The sequence below is a fragment of the Perca fluviatilis genome, chromosome 23 (assembly GCF_010015445.1).
Source record: "Perca fluviatilis chromosome 23, GENO_Pfluv_1.0, whole genome shotgun sequence".
In the NCBI taxonomy this organism is placed as follows: Eukaryota; Metazoa; Chordata; class Actinopteri; order Perciformes; family Percidae; genus Perca; species Perca fluviatilis.
In genome coordinates, this window is record NC_053134.1 from 4,732,376 (window position 1) to 4,749,326 (window position 16,951).

The following is a 16,951-nucleotide window of genomic DNA, read 5'->3' on the forward strand; positions in this document are numbered from 1 at the left end:
ATTACCAAACTGGACTTTGGGTTAGATTATTTGACAGTTTTCCGTGGTTATGAGGGGTAATATGAGAGAGAAATTTGGTGATGATTGATCATTATTTAGGTACATTCAACCACGTTAAGCTTTTTCCATAGGCTCTAATGAAGCAGAAACACTTAATGTCAGATAACGTCCATAATAATTGGACTTTGGGTTCGAGTTTTTGACAGTTTTCAGTGGTTATGAGGAGCAATATGAGAGAGAAATTTGGTAATCATTGATCATTGTTTAGGTACATTAAACCACGTTAAGCTTTTTCCTCGCCATAGGGCCAATGAAGAAGAAAACATTAACGTGAGATAACTTCTATAACCGTTGGATTTCGATTTAGTTTTTTTTGACAGGCTTAAGTGTTCGTGACAAGATATAACCATGAGAAATTTGGTGATGATTGATCGTTGTTTGGATACATTAAACCACGTTAAGCTTTTTCACGTTAAGAGTTTTAGAATGTCCCTCTAAATAAGACTTTTTTTATTATTATTTATTTATTATTATGTATTGTTCGTTGGTAATAATGTACAGGTAGATATTAAAGACAACATTTTAATTCTGCAGACACAACATGGATAATACGTGCCCTTTACACCAGTAACATTTAAAAAGATTGTAACGGATCTAGGTTGAAACTCTCCCATTATGTTGGTGTCAGATGAAAAAATCTCTTATTATTCAGGTATTTTGGTGAAGTGTATGTATGCCGACCTTTCCAGTTCCCACTGTTGATAACGATTATGCGTCTTTATCTCATCTTCTGGTGTATATGGATGTGCCGATGAGTAACGCGATCTTAAATGATCTAAACTTTGAATGAGGTTCGGCCGGGGTCGTCGCGTTTTGTACCGAAATAATCGGATTCTGGTAGAACATGGCGCAATTTTACCTGCTTTATATTAGACATAAGAAACCCTCAACAGTCCAGCATATTTAGAAAAGCATTATTATCATGATATAAGTATTATATAACACGTTTTACTAGACATTGAAAATAGACAGCATGTCACATCATGGTTAAGCTGAAATACAATTCGAAGAAAACCTCACATATTAAACATTTCAAGAGATGAAACGCCATTAAAGTCACATTTTAGGTATTAATAAAGTTTAACTTACACTCGTACTGGTTGTTCACCCATGTCTTGGCCAAATATTAGCTGCAAACGTTTAAAATATGTGATTTGGATTTCTGCAACTTGAACGTTTGGTTCGTCGCTAATAATGGTCCGATCGAAATAACAGCGGAACCATTTCCGTCTTAACAAATCACGGCCGTTTACCTACGAAATGTAGTTGCACCATGAACATAAAAAAACAGTCATGTTTATTTAATGTCACAGTAGATTGGTTGATAGCTATTTCACATTACTTCGGTCAATCTAAAATATAAATAAAATTCAAGTTGTTACCCGGACACATTTTACAGCGCAGAAGGTGGTTGCCAGGTTTGATTCTTTCACGCAAATGTAATCGCAAATAATTACACACTTTTCTGTTCTCACAGAAAATTATTTTAATGCTTTTATTTTGTTTATTTGTATATTTGTCTATGTAGCTGGTACCCTTTATTGTAATAATCAATTGTAAAAATGTGATCCATTTTTTTAGGGCTGCAACTAACGATTATTTTCATTATTGATCAATCTGCCAATTATTGTATCGATTAATGGTTTGGTCTATTACATGTTGTTTATATATATATATATATATATATATATATATATATATATATATATATATATATATATATATATATATATAAATTCTTTCCATTTTGTTATTTTATTTATTTATTTTTACACACAGAATACGTACAACCCTCGAGTTTACGGATAATCTTCATATTTGGCAACCTCGTCAGCCCTCGAACGGGCGATCCTCCATCCTGGCACTTACCTTCATCCTGGTAACTCACAAGTCCCCGGACCAAAAACAGGAAGTAAGTAGCCAAATCAAAAGTAAAATTCACTTTCTGTTTGGTAGTCGGAGCCGGGGGGGGCAGTGCAGAGACACTGAAAGTGGAAGAAAAACGAGAATAAAGCGCCAGGACGCGGTCAAACCGCACAGACGCCATAAGCTTTTACCTTGTCAACGAACATGGCGCCGGAGATTTTTCGTCTTTCATTTAGCTGGGTAGCTTGGTGGATGCTAACGGTTAGCATCAGAGCTTCACCGATACTGTCTGTCTCCTGGGAACATCATGTAACATACTAGAATTACTGCTTTTGTGTACTCAACTAAAATGATTGTGTGCATGAGAAATGGTTTTGGAGCTTACATCACGTAAAGTCACGCATCCATCTGCGCTAAATCCCTGTGTTTACGTCGGTGTTCTAAATAGCGATGCATGGGACCTCACGCCAAACTCCATTTAAAAATAGGCTAATTCTACACAGAGTGGCTGATTGACAAACATACAGTACATACCCTACTGATTTGAACTTCATGGAAGAGCTTTTAACAGTGATGCTGTCTGCAATTTGGCGTACAAACTGTCCAACAAGCACAACGCATTTTGACAAATATATGGCCCAAATCTACTGGCAGTGCTGGCTGTGCTGCGTATGATAACTATATAGTTTTACTGAAATAACTTTCCTATTTATTGATCACTTTTCACCCGCAGTTAACCGATCCCATCTATGATGAGTAATATGTCACAAGTGTTGATGTGGGAAGTGAATGCCTTTGCTGATATGCAATTTGGCTTTACATTTGTACATTTGTGAAGGGAGTTTGGTGTATATTTACGCAAGAGAATTAACAAAAAATAAAAAATAAATTATCGTTTTGGAATTACTGTCATAACATTATAGAGTGACCTTTAGATAATAATTTACTCCTTTTAGGTGTCTCATACTGCTGTTCTTCAGGGTTAAATACTTCTGTCTACTATCATAGAGCAATTATCCAAGTATCCAAAGTACTGCTACCTACAAGTACACTAAAATAATCTAATATCTTCTCTCAGCATGCATATATACAAACATTTTACACATTTCTTTTTGCTTAAACAATTCAGATTAATAAAATCTTAATATGTATTCCTAAAATGGAATTAAAGCACACAGCACTTACATAAAATGCCTTTGTCTTGGCTATTTCTGTAACTAGTTGGTATAGCAAACTAATGTACAATTTGTTCAATGTACATAAGTAAATATTTTGACCTGGTAAAAACCTTTTACAAACCTTATAAATGATCAGTTATTGATCAAATTAATAATAATTGATTATGAAAACAACTGTTAGTTGCAGCCGTAATTAAGAACGTGATAAAACGGGTTATAAAAACTTAAGATTTTCCCAGCGTTATGAATACTGTAAGTCAGGTTTATCTATACAATCTTTGCCTTTTGTCAGTTCTGCTTTTTCTTTCTTCCTGTCAGTGTTTTAGTGAATGAGTGGAGAGAACTAAACGTGCTTCCCTTCCTGGTCTTTAGGAGACCCACCCGTGGCCGTGAAACAGCAGTCAGTGTGTTTTTATCCATCTCCAGGTGCACCATGAGTTCAGCAGCGGAGGACGGGGAGGCTGCGGCGTTAGAAACCGTCAAGTCGGTCACGCTCACTCAAGACAGCGATGGAAGCATCATACTGCACTGTCCTCCCAACGGTGGGTGAACACACATTTCCTTTTCGGTCTTAATTAAAGTCTTATTAAAGTGCTCATGTTATGCTTTTTGGCGTTTTCCCTTTATTGTGTTATATCTTTTTTGTGCATTTAATAGGCTTCCAAAGTGAAAGAGCCCAAAGTCCCCCCCAAAGGGACTTACCATCTCCAACAGAAAACACTGTTCACCAACTGCTCCAAACAGCTCTATTGTAGTCCAGCCTTTACTTCAGAGACAGACATGGTCACTTTGTAACACACGTTATAATGCTCGCCTAGCTGCTAGCATGGCACGCCCTCATACTCTGCTTCTGACTGGCTAGTAGTCCTTACCTAGGTACTGTCAGGGCACGCCCTCATACTCTGCTCCTGACTGGCTAGTAGTCCTTACCTAGGTACTGTTAGGGCACGCCCTCATACTCTGCTTCTGACTGGCTAGTAGTCCTTACCTAGGTACTGTTAGGGCACGCCCTCAAACTCTGCCTCTGACTTGCTAGTAGTCCTTACCTAGGTACTGTCAGGGCACGCCCTCATACTCTGCTTCTGACTGGCTAGTAGTCCTTACCTAGGTACTGTCAGGGCACGCCCTCATACTCTGCTCCTGACTGGCTAGTAGTCCTTACCTAGGTACTGTCAGGGCAGCCCTCAAACTCTGCTTCTGACTGGCTAGTAGTCCTTACCTAGGTACTGTCAGGGGCCCCCTCATACTCTGCTTCTGACTGGCTAGTAGTCCTTACCTAGGTACTGTCAGGGCGCCCTCAAACTCTGCTTCTGACTGGCTAGTAGTCCTTACCTAGCTACTGTCAGGGCATGCCCTCATACTCTGCTCCTGACTGGCTAGTAGTCCTTACCTAGGTACTGTCAGGTTAGCCCTCATACTCTGGTTCTGACTGGCTAGTAGTCCTTACCCTTAGGTATGGTCAGGCGCCCTCATACTCTGCTCCTGACTGGCTAGTAGTCCATACCTAGGTATGGTCAGGGCCGCCCTCATACTCTGCTCCTGACTGGCTAGTAGTCCTTACCTAGGTACTGTCAGGGCACCCTCAAACTCTGCCTCTGACTTGCTAGTAGTCCTTACCTAGGTACTGTCAGGCGCAGCCCTCCTCTCTGCTTCTGACTGGCTAGTAGTCCTTACCTAGGTACTGTCAGGGCACGCCCTCATACTCTGCTCCTGACTGGCTAGTAGTCCTTACCTAGGTACTGTCAGGGCCGCCCTCAAACTCTGCTTCTGACTGGCTAGTAGTCCTTACCTAGGTACTGTCAGGGCAGCCCTCAAACTCTGCTTCTGACTGGCTAGTAGTCCTTACCACAGGTACGGTCAGGGCACGCCCTCATACTCTGCTTCTGACTGGCTAGTAGTCCTTACCTAGCTACTGTCAGGGCGCCACCTTCATACTCTGCTCCTGACTGGCTAGTAGTCCTTACCTAGGTACTGTCAGGTTGCGCCTCATAACTCTGGTTCTGACTGGCTAGTAGTCCTTACCTAGGTGCTGTCAGGGCGCCCTCATACTCTGCTTCTGACTGGCTAGTAGTCCTTACCTAGGTATGGTCGGGGCACCCTCATACTCTGCTTCTGACTGGCTAGTAGTCCTTACCTAGCTACTGTCAGGGCAGCCCTCAAACTCTGCTTCTGACTGGCTAGTAGTCCTTACCTAGGTACTGTCAGGGGCAGCCCTCATACTCTGCTCCTGACTGGCTAGTAGTCCTTACCTAGGTACTGTCAGGGCCGCCCTCAAACTCTGCTTCTGACTGGCTAGTAGTCCTCCACCTAGGTACTGTCGGGGCCGCCCTCATACTCTGCTTCTGACTGGCTAGTAGTCCTTACCTAGGTACTGTCAGGGCCGCCCTCAAACTCTGCTTCTGACTGGCTAGTAGTCCTTACCTAGCTACTGTCAGGGCCCGCCCTCATACTCTGCTCCTGACTGGCTAGTAGTCCTTACCTAGGTACTGTCAGGTTACGCCCTACAACTGTGGTTCTGACTGGCTAGTAGTCCTTACCTAGCTACTGTCAGGGCACGCCCTCATACTCTGCTCCTGACTGGCTAGTAGTCCTTACCTAGGTACTGTCAGGTTACGCCCTCATACTCTGGTTCTGACTGGCTAGTAGTCCTTACCTAGGTGCTGTCAGGGCACGCCCTCATACTCTGCTTCTGACTGGCTAGTAGTCCTTACCTAGGTATGGTCAGGGCACGCCCTCATACTCTGCTTCTGACTGGCTAGTAGTCCTTACTTAGGTACTGTCAGGGCAGCTAAAACCAAGAGCTCAACACACAGGGTGAAAAGAGGAGCTGCAGCAATGTGCAGTACAACAAAAATGTTTTTTTTTTGAAAATTAAACCATGTAAACCTATTCTGATATAACCTCTAAATACAATTATGAACCTGAAAATGAGCATAATGAGAACTTTAACAAAGCAAAGTCCATCTAGCATCCAACCTTCATTAATCTGAATCAGATACTGATTAAACACGGTTGATGAAGTGTTTTATGTAGAGCTGCCGCGATTAGAAAATTAATCTGCAACTATTTTGATCATCGATTAATTGTTTGAAGTCATTTTTCAAGTGAAAAAAGCGACCAACTTCTCAATTTTAAAATTATGTGATCATAAACTGAATAGATTTTAGGTGTAGGGAAAAAAAAGAAATCGAAAATCATATGTATTGCAATTTTTTTTGCAACTATCTAAAAAAAACTCGATTCTTTTCTCTCAAATCAAAAAAAAGAAAAATGTAAACCAATGATTCACCTAAATATTTTCTGTTTACACGGTACCGCCGACCGCGACTACATCATATCCGTTTCCAGCGAAACATACCGAAAGCAGGAAATGCAGAAATGCATGTTATTTTCTTTTTTTGACAAATGAAATTAATGTCAGATTGACATGTGATGTGCATTCTGTCCAGAAAACAATTTGTGTTTTAGAAATGTCTCATTTAGGGCTGCTCCCTCTAAGTCGATTAGTCGACTAATCGGTGGTTTTGGTCTTAGTCAACTTAGATTTCTTTAGTCCATTAGTCATGTTTGATGCTTTTTTCATGCTGAATGACTTATTTCCAAGAACCGTACGAGCACATCTCTGGTAAACACAAGAATTAAAGTGGTGCTTTTGCATGACTCTTTGCGGAGAAACTCCGATTTACAGATCTGTCGATTAAATCAACTACTCGATTAGTCGATACAATTGAATGAGTGTTAGTCCACTAAGAATTTCTTCAATTGAGCACAGCCCTAGTCTCAATATATTTTGTCTCTGGAAGTGTATTATTAAACTTTTTTTTTGTTAAAGAAGGAAAAGAAAATCGCAATACTCAATACCATCGAATTGCAATAAATGAAAACCTGTGTATCGTGAAAGAATCAAATCGGGACAAGCATATCGTCCCAGCCCTAATATCTTTTTGGTTTCTGGACTGTTGGTCGGACAGAACAAGACATTTTATACGTCAGGTTGGACTCTCTAAGTTTTCATTTTTCTATGACATTTTATAAACTAAACAATGGATTAATCGGGAAAAATAGTTGACGGATGAATCGATAATGAAATACTCTGCCTAGCTTTATGTAAACAAGCATGTGCATGTGTGTAAAGAACATATGATGTGCGTGTGTGCGTGTGTGTGTAGATGATGACTCGGAGCCCCTTCAGAAGAAACTGCGCCTCTCTACAGAAGAACAGGAGGACTCGGACGCGCCTCGGTTCTCTGTGGTCACCTTACCGAGTGAGTCGCACACTTTGTATCGCTGACGTGAGGTCGAACCCCCGACATCTCGATTAACTCTCGACCCCACCCACCCCGGCCGTCACCTCTTTGAACTGTTGCCCTCTGGGAGGCAGTATAGGTCGGCCAAAGCGCACACACCTTCAGATTCAGGGACAGTTTTATCCCATAAGCAGTTTGCACATTAAATAAGAAAAAAAAAAACACTAAGCACTGTCTGTCATCCACTTAAGCTGCTGCACACCCCCACAATATGCAGTAGGAGTAAATGATTTTCATATTATTTCAGCCATTTTGGCGTGTTATCAAGACGCATAATCGCTTTTTAGCGTGTTTATCAACACCGTTTGGCTATATTACGTGTGAATTATCGCCGTAGCAAGTAGTATGAAAGGATGATTTTTTTTTTTATGCCTTCCCCGATGTTTCTTTCCTAAACCCAACCGTTTGTTTTCCTAAGCGCGTGACGTTGGTCACCGTCGTGTTTTTGTCGTTTTTTTTCTTCTTTTTGTCGTTTTTTTGTGTTACTAAAGCCTTTCCCAATATTCTTTTAACTGAACCCAACTTTTTTATTTTTTTTTATTTTTTTTAACATGCGTGAGACGTTGTTCTCGCAATAGCATGGCAAGTTCTCGCGATAACACACCACGTGGCGATGCCACGTGGTGTGTATGTCTATGCTGTATACGGCGTAGACATACATGCGGATAGCTCAAAATGCGTACAGATAACTTTCCTAAAGCCAAGTGGCGTGTATGTTTACGCAAAGTCATGATGCCATGTTGATTATTTACTTATTTATTTTCTTTGCTCTTTGATTATCAGAATCAGAATACTGTTAGGTTGCAGTTGCTCACTGTCAAATTTAAGGTGGAACTTAAGTGGAAGAAATAAAAAGTAAAAGGTCTTAGTCAATGCGTGTTTTTATGTTTGCACTATACTGTAGAGTAGCACTTTTCATTTTGTTACAATAACAATAAAGTTGATTCTGATTTAAAACAAGCCCTTAAACTTCACCTCTGGAGAAGTAAGGACCAGTCAAATCCATAAACCATAACCCCTGTAGGGATTAAGCCACCTATAAGTTTCTTCAAAATGATAAAGAACACAGACAAACAACAGAATAGGGCCTTTTGTTGATATTCTACCTTGTAACATTTTCTCTCTTTCTCCGCAGTGTCGGAGAGCGATGAAGGCTTCGAGGTGACGATGACGGCCACGGCCGACGGGGATCTCTCTGAGGAAGGGGTCGCTCAGATTCAGGTGCAGATAAAACTCCTTCTTTATTCTGCTTCTTCTTCTGCTTCCACCTCTTCTTTTTTTTTCCTTTTTTTTTTGCATCCTATATGAACAAGACCTAATTAGCCAATTTGTTTCGCCAATTACCTTTTTCATGCATTTGTAGCCGGTCTGTCCAACAGACACTTCCAGGCCAGACTGATCTCAGTAAGTGGCGTGTGTACGACACGCCAATTCGTACGCCATTATTGGCGTGTTATCAAGACGCATACTCGCTCTTTAGCGTGTTTATCAACGCCGTTTGGCCTCCCTTGACTTACATTACTTTGCGATTGCGTGTGAATTTACGCCGTAGTGAGTAACACATTAAGTGGAACCGAAATTTGCGTTCTAATCCGGTTTGATTCCCGTACTGGAACCGGGTTTCGGTACCCAACCCTACACAGGAGCTCCACGCAGTCAAGCTAGTTCAAGGTTTTAGCTAGCCTACTAAAATACTCGCCCACATTACAAAATATTCCTATCGACAGTCCTTTTAATAACAATAGCGTTTCGACAGCACTAAACACATTTTAACTGTTAACCAACCACATTTTTAACAATGCCATTACAGTTTTCCAACTCTTGCACTCTCCGCACAGACTGAGGCAAGATCGCGCCGCGCACATCGATGACGTCATCAATGGAACGCCAAAATACATTTTAGAAAGCTCTTAAAATTATACACAAAACGTATAAACTGACCACTGTGTGTGTGTGTGTGTGTGTGTGTGTGTGTGTGTGTGTGTGTGTGTGTGTGTGTGTGTGTGTGTGTGTGTGTGTGTGTGTGTGTGTGTGTGTGTGTAGATTCTGCAGGAGGATGAGGACTCTCTCTCGCCAGATCAGAAGACAGAGGTGTCACCTGTCAGTCAGGCCTGGTTCACTACGAAAGAAGACAAAGACACGCTGGCTAACAAAGGTACACACACACACACACACACACACACACACACACACACACACACACACACACACCCCGGGCATCGTTTCTCACTTACTCCCATACCTACAGGCCGCTCCGTCTCACGATGGAGGTTGTCGGGGCCTCGTGGAGACTGAAGGGAAGGCCTGCGGACAGTAAAACATAACTCCAGTCAAAAATGAGGCCGGAAAGTTCGTTGCAGTAAAGATGCAAACATCAGTCTCATCAGGGAACCCAAACGTGGTTTCTTTTGATGGTTTTTGAACTATGCTCGTTATGTTTTTTATGAAAAAACACAGTCGCCAGTTTCATCACGATTTCTTAACTTTCTAAATTGATTTTAATGCATCCCTGTAGAGTGTTCTATTCAACATTTCTTCCACTTTAGGTCACAAGTGGAAACAGGGCATGTGGTCTAAAGAGGAGATCGACCTTCTGATGAGCAACATCGATCAATATGTAAAAGTACGTTACTTTCTGTCTTTATTTAATAATAATAATACATTTTATTTATATAGCGTATAGTGTATGGTACTCAAAGACACTTTACAGTAAAACCAGCACATATAGCACATTAAAAACAGATAAGCAATAAAACCAGTAACTATCAGGTGAGAAATGTAAGACTATTGTATGTGGAAAGCTAATCTGAAGAGGTGTGTTTTGATGAGTGTTTTGGATGTGTCCAGGTCAGTACAGTCACGGATGTGTATGGGTAGGGAGTTCCAGAGGGAGGGGGCTGCGGTGGTGAAAGCTCCGTCACCCCAGGTACGGTGCTCGGTCCTGAGTGGTGGGGAGAGGAGGTTTGCGTCAGAGGAGCGAAGGTTACGAGTGGGTTGGGGGGGGGTGGGGTGGAATTGTGGCGGAGGAGCAGGTCTGTGAGGTAGGAACGAGCCTGGTTATGGAGGGCTTTGTGGGTGAGGAGGAGGACTTTATTTCTGTCTCTATGGTGGTGCATTCATTTCCTCCTTGATGGTCCCATTTCCTGAGCTGGGAAGTCGTTCTTCCATCTTTGGTGTGTTCATGAGCTTTAAAGGAGAAATCCGGCGCAAAATGAACCTAGGGGTTAATACCACATGTGTACCGAGTCGACCGTTCTCTGGGATATGTTTTCATGCTATTCGAATGTGACCAGTTTTAGCGCAAACCGCTAATTAGCTTGTAACGCTAGTCGACGGGGCACGTGGAAGTAAAAAGAAATCTCTATTTCTACACCACTAACAAGGCTCAACATAGCACCACACTTCCACGGTAGCATAATGAGGGTCCCTACATGTAAACCCAAGCATTGAGAACTTTGAAAGTGTACAGACAGTTTATTAAAAACATAGTTTAGAAAGACCGTACTGTTCACATATACAGGCAGGCATCATCTCGGGAAAACAGTCATGACCAGTCGAACGACAAACAACGTGCTTGAGCAAGGTTAGTGGTTGCACGGCATTCGTCATTTTTACCAGTGCCCCAACACTAGCGTTACAAGCTAATTAGCAGTTAGCCCTAGAACTGATCACATTCGATTAGCATGAAAATTGTCCTTTAAGTCATAATGTGGAAACGTGTGTTCACATGAACCGATTACCAATTACTCCGACACCATGAGAATGCAGCATTATTTCTGTCCTGTACGTATTAGCATCTTTTGTGTGTGTGTGTGTGTGTGTGTTTTTCAGGGCCGAGGCATTGAGGACCCAGCAGAGATCATCTTTGAGATGTCCAAAGAGGAGAGGAAGGATTTCTACCGCTCCGTCGCGTTGGGCTTAAACAGGCCGCTGTTCGCCGTCTACAGACGAGTTCTACGAATGTACGACAACCGCAACCACGTCGGGAAGTGAGTTTGCGAGGGAAAAGATGGCGGAAAACATGTCGAAACTTAGTTTTTTTCTCAGTTTGAATATTCGTTTGTTTTTGATCTCTCTAAGGTATACTCCTGATGAGATAGATAAGCTAAAAGCGTGAGTAAAACCTTTGTGTCTTCAACTTCCATCTAAGTTTTTTTATTACCAAACACAAAAATATTGTTTATATATTTTTTATATCTGGCGTGTTGTTTCAGGCTGAGGGAGAAACACGGGAACGACTGGTCGACTATCGGGGCAGCTCTGGGTCGCAGCGCCTCTTCTGTCAAAGACCGCTGCCGACTGATGAAGGACACCTGCAACACAGGTACAGAGCTGTGTGTACTTAAGTACACACTTGTGTACACTTGTGTTTTTACAGCGTTTTATTAGTACTTCTACTTAACCCTCCTGTTGTCCTTGGGGTCAAATTTGATTTGATTTGTCAAAATCGTAAAATAAATGGTCAGTTCACTACTTTCATTGAATTTGAGTGTTTTATAAAATTTTATAGCATTTTGAAAACAAAATTATACAAGAACATTGAAAAAATGGACAAAATGTCTAAAAAAAGATTTTAAAAAGTAGTAAAAAAAGAACAAAAAGCGCAAAAAACATCGGAAAAAGTGACAATAACATCGGGAAAAGTGAGAAAAGGTGTCGACCAATTTTAGTTTTAAATTTTGACCCAGAAAAACTAAAAGTTGCAGGTCGACGGGAAGACAACACAAGGGTTAAGTAAAGGATCTGAATGCTTCCTCCATGGTGTTTGGTCTTTTATTCTAACTATATTTTTCATATAAAATATTTGTTGCCTTTTTTTTTTTTTTTAAAAGGTAAATGGAGCGAGGAGGAGGAGCGACGTCTCGCTGAGGTCGTGTACGAGATGGCCGGTGCGTCGCCGGGGTCGGCGGTCACAGGCGGCGTCTCCTGGGCGACGGTCGCCGATCAGGTTCGCACGCGCTCAGAGAAACAGTGTCGGTCCAAATGGTTGAACTACCTGAACTGGAAACACAGCGGAGGGACAGAGTGGATGAAGGAGGACGACATCAACCTCATCCGCAGGTACGGAGTGTGTGTGTGCGAGGAAACGAGAGGAGAGGAAACAAGGAGAGGAGAGGAAACAAGAGAGGAAACTAGTGTTAATTTTGTCACCTATTTTTTATTTAGTCTTAGTCTTAGTCTTGGGCCAAATGTCCTTGTTAGTTTTAGTCATATTTAGTCATTCACATATCTTTTGTTAGTCAAGTTTTAGTCGACTAAAAGTCTCGTCATTTTAGTCTAGTTTTAGTAATTAATTCTGAGATTATTTCTGATAACCATTTTAGTCAAATAGTTATGACACATTCAGATTTATTTTGTCAATATCATTGTACGTAAAATGCGACCAAATATCGAGCCTCTTCCTTATCTCACCAGTAAATTCCTGTTAACCGACAAAAACAACCACTGGATGGGAAAAGGGTATTTTACAATAACTTTGAATGCAGCACGAGGCTGGCGAGGCGAGTCTCAAGTGAACGCACCGTCTGTTTTTCAGACAAGGCTGACTGTTGTACGTCCACCTGTTGGAATCCAGACAAACTTTACACCGTTTAGCTGTCGGCATTTTAACCGTGTTTACTCCAGCTGCTAGCTAACCATAGGCTAACGTTAGCTGCTGACAGGTGTAGTGTTAACTACCGTGACATGCGGCGATATTTCGGTTGCCTCTAACATCTGTTTAGGAGCATCAGAGAGAAGTGCAGGCATTTAAGTGGCACCGGAATCCACGTTGCGATTCGGTCCGGTAGATAACGGTCGTTAAGGCACCGGTCGGTGCCGTATTAGCACCGGGTCTCGGTACCCAACCCTGGTAACAGCTGAATATTCTATCTCATGATGGAAAAGTAGAGACGATTGTAGACGAAAATGAAGAGAGATTTTATCTTAGTTTTTATTTTATGCAAAATGCATGTTAATTTAGTCTTAGTCAGCGTTTTTGGACATTGGCGCAGTCTCGTCATCGTCTCGTCTTAGGCATGGAAAAAAAGGTTGTTGACGAACATATTTAGTCTCGTCAGACGAAATTAACACTAGAGGAAACAAGAGAGGAGAGGAAACAAAGTAGAGGAGGAAATAAGGAGTTGAAACAAGAAGAGGAAACGAGAGAAAAGTGAGGAAACAAGTGAGGAGAGGAAACCAAGATGAAACAATGAGAGGAAACGAGAGGAGAGGAGGCCAGAAAAGAGGAAACAAGGAGAGAAAACGAGTTCAAACGAGAGGTGAGGAGAGGAGGAAACAAGGAATTGAAACGAGAGAAAACAAGAGAGGAGACAAGAAGAGAGGAAACAAGGAGAGGAAAACAAGTTGAAACGAGAGGCAACAAGGAGAGGCAACGACAGGGGAGGAAGCCAGGAGTAAGATATTATAATTATTATAAAGTACATAAATAAAAAAGTTGACTGATGTGTTTCAGGATATCGGAGATGGAGGTGGAGGATGAGAATGAAATCAAGTGGGAGGATCTTGCAGGCGGGTGGAGCAGCGTCCGGTCGCCGCAGTGGCTGCGCTCTAAGTGGTGGAGCATCAAGAGACAAGTGACCAATCACAAGGAGATCCCTTTCAACGGTACACACACATATTCAAATTATTTAAATTTGAAACTAATAATCTTACAGCTCTTTGTTACAGCGGATTTTATGTTTTATAATTATTTGACTGGATTAAATTTACCTTATGGATAATTTTATATTTTTAACAGTCTTTTATGCTGATTATTTCTTAGGAGTGTGATTGTCTTTTTATGCTGTCTCACTGCAGTGGAATTATTATTATTATTATTATAAAATCACCAAAAGCTATTGACACTCAAACCTGTGTGTGTGTGTGTGTGTGTGTGTCCGTCCTCAGTCCTCCTGAAGGGTCTCCAGGAGCTCATGGCGTCCTCGCAGACCGCATCCGGACCAGGGAGTCCCTCCTCCTCTGCACTTCAGATCCGACTCGCCCGATTGGAGGAGAGCGGCGGCAGCCCGGCCCCCAGCTCCGTGGCGGCGCTGCAGATTCCCTTACAGATCCCGCTGCAGATCACACACCTGGGTGAGACGGAGTGTATTACTGTGTCGAGTTAATCATTCTACGCTGATGATACAGACTTTTATATGTGACTGACCCATTGCGTTTCTCTGGAAGCTTCGGACTCTTCAGCAGCAGCCAGCGAGAGTGAAACCATCACTCTGAACACGGGAGCCCTGCAGACCTTCGAGATCCTTCCTGTAAGCACAACATATGAGCTTTTCATTGCCAAAACAATAACAGTGTGTGAATATACAGTACGTTTAAATCTGCTGTTCGTCTGAGCTATGCAGCACCACCTACTGCTTAACTCGACGAACCGACTCTGAATATTCACATAGCGGTAGTGGATGGAAACGCGCATTTTCTTTACTAATTTTCTGAAAATTTGGTTACAATTTGTTCCACATTTGGATGAAAACCTGACTGTAGTTGCATTTCTAGAAGTTTCTGAAGCCTCATTTTCTTCACTGCTCTGTTTTCTTTGCAGTCCTTCCACCTGCAGCCCACCGGCACCCCTGGGACCTACTACCTCCAGACAACGTCCAATCAGGGCCTGCCGCTCAGCCTCTCCACCAGTCAGGGCCTTCCGCTCAGCTTAGCCAATAACAGCACGGTTACCCTGACGACAGGCTCCTCACCCTCATCACATGAGCACATCATCCTTCACAGCCTGTCGGTCAGTTTCAGACAGATCGTGATAAAATGTTTGTGGGATGTTTTCAGTCTGTTTGATTGGTCCAACACACTTCATTCGTGTGTGTGTTTGTGTGTGTGTGTGTGTGTGTGTGTGTGTGTGTGTGTGTGTGTGTGTGTGTGTGTGTGTGTGTGTGTGTGTGTGTGTGTGTGTGTGTGTGTGTGTGTGTGTGTGTGTGTGTGTGTGTTGTGTGTGTTTCGTTGTTTTCCCTCCTCAGACGGACGGCCTCTGCTCCGGCGACGGCGTCATCATCCAGACGGTCACCTCTGACCCCGCCTCCTCAGACCCTCTTAGCCAATCACAGCTGGTTGTGGAGACAGAAGGGCGGAGCCCGGACGACCGCCTGGAAGCCACGAGTCTCCTGGAGGAGTCTGAGAGCGTTGGCACGGAAACTCAGGAGCCAATCACAGATGACTTCACTGACAAGGTTTTTGTTTTTAGAATAACGTCGTATGGAGTATTTATTTACATGTTACATCGTAATATAGCTGCACTATACACGCTTTTCAAATTAAAAGCATAATAATAACATACAGATTTACCTCAGATGACTAATAGTTAAATAAAAACAACATTTTCAGTTTGTGTTGACACTTATATTAATATTCTTCCCACCTCATGTATTTTGTATTTATGTATATTTGTCTCTCCCCCAGACCTACTCTATCTGTAAAGTGTAAAGTGAATTAAATGAAACTGAATTAAATTGAACGTAAATGGGGTGGCCAAAATATCAGAGTCCTATCAATATAATGTTTAGTACACCGCAGCCACACACCACAACAGCGTGTCAACAGAAACTGAGAAAGCGCACGCTTTGTAAAAGTAGAATTCACGTTGTGCAGGTGTACCTAATAAAGTGGACAGTGAGTTTATAATGACTAATAACTGTGTGTGCCAGGAGCTGAGTTCACCGTCTGTTGAGGGTCCAGTGGTGCATTCTGGGATAACCTCTGGCAGCACCGTGCTGATTGTGTCTCCTCCCAACATCAGCAGCACGCTGACAGGTACGCGCATGCGCGCGCACACACACACACAGACACACACACAGACACACACACACACACACACACACAGACACACACACAGACACACACAATACCAAAACAATACTTTTTTTTCCAATACCTTAGTTTGAGGAATATATGTTTAGCTATTTTTCTTTTATTTAAAGAGTCTTTAATCCCTAATATTCATCGATACCGTGCATATTTTCTACATAAATCAGAAAAACAACTCACAATGCAAATCTGCCGACTTCACGTCGTCCTCTGTCCACGCCCTCAGATCCGATCCTGGAGAACCAGGAAGGCTCCGACTAAGCTGGACGTCCGCCATGGCGGGCGGCGCTTAAAAGACGGACGAGAGGAGGAGGCTGCTTCCTGTCTCTTGACCCTGGTGAAGCTGCTTCCAGGACACACACACAAAAAAAAAAAAGCCAGCGCCTGTCTGCTGAGTGTGCTGGACTGTGAACACGTCTAAAGAAGACTTACGTACAGTGTTGTAAATGAAAGTGAACGTGTTTAGGCTTCATACTGACACCCCTGGATGAAATGTGAAGGACACCGACAGACAGTCCTGCAGTGCCAAAGAGACTCTGAAGGATGGGACTATGAACTTTAATAAACTACATGTTTATATGTGTATATAATTGTAAAATAACATGACGAGAAATCATGTGGTTATGAAAATAAACTATTTCAATTTGTTTTAGTTTTTTTTCACTTTCATTTAAATGACGATGAGGTTGTGTGGTGGTACGGAGGCTCATTTCATTTTTCTTTTTTTTTTAT

The 16,951-nt window shown here is 42.2% G+C and overlaps 2 protein-coding genes across 4 annotated transcripts in view; one reads left to right on the forward strand and one right to left on the reverse strand.

Moving 5' to 3' along the window:
* The window catches only part of cwf19l1 (CWF19 like cell cycle control factor 1), a 23,092-nt gene extending 20,861 nt beyond the window's left edge, over positions 1 to 2,231 (reverse strand). The window contains exon 1 of one of the 3 annotated variants that reach the window (XM_039792033.1): positions 2,118 to 2,231. In XM_039792033.1, the coding sequence (XP_039647967.1) occupies positions 2,118 to 2,158 (41 nt within the window). In that variant the 5' untranslated portion in view covers positions 2,159 to 2,231. Of the gene's footprint in view, positions 1 to 1,149; positions 1,283 to 2,117 lie in introns of those variants that run through there. The other 2 variants (XM_039792034.1, XM_039792035.1) reach the window with 2 other exon arrangements.
* dmtf1 (cyclin D binding myb-like transcription factor 1) lies at positions 1,887 to 16,867 on the forward strand. Its single transcript, XM_039792032.1, has 17 exons — positions 1,887 to 1,972; positions 3,531 to 3,646; positions 7,274 to 7,369; positions 8,547 to 8,632; positions 9,455 to 9,566; positions 9,958 to 10,034; positions 11,243 to 11,400; positions 11,492 to 11,524; positions 11,626 to 11,735; positions 12,244 to 12,472; positions 13,866 to 14,017; positions 14,300 to 14,485; positions 14,579 to 14,661; positions 14,952 to 15,140; positions 15,376 to 15,585; positions 16,060 to 16,165; positions 16,446 to 16,867. Exons 2-17 carry the CDS (start codon positions 3,538 to 3,540, stop codon positions 16,478 to 16,480), a joined length of 1,971 nt encoding a protein of 656 aa, XP_039647966.1. The 5' UTR covers positions 1,887 to 1,972; positions 3,531 to 3,537; the 3' UTR covers positions 16,481 to 16,867.
* Positions 16,868 to 16,951: the final 84 nt, after the last annotated feature.

Coding starts and splice junctions, on each gene's coding strand:
- dmtf1 (XM_039792032.1), top strand. CDS start 3,538: ATGAGTTCAGCAGCGGAGGACGGGGAGGCTGCGGCGTTAGAAACCGTC. Junction 3,647..7,273: donor ACTGCACTGTCCTCCCAACG/GTGGGTGAACAC, acceptor GTGTGTGTGTAG/ATGATGACTCGGAGCCCCTT. Junction 16,166..16,445: donor CATCAGCAGCACGCTGACAG/GTACGCGCATGC, acceptor CCACGCCCTCAG/ATCCGATCCTGGAGAACCAG.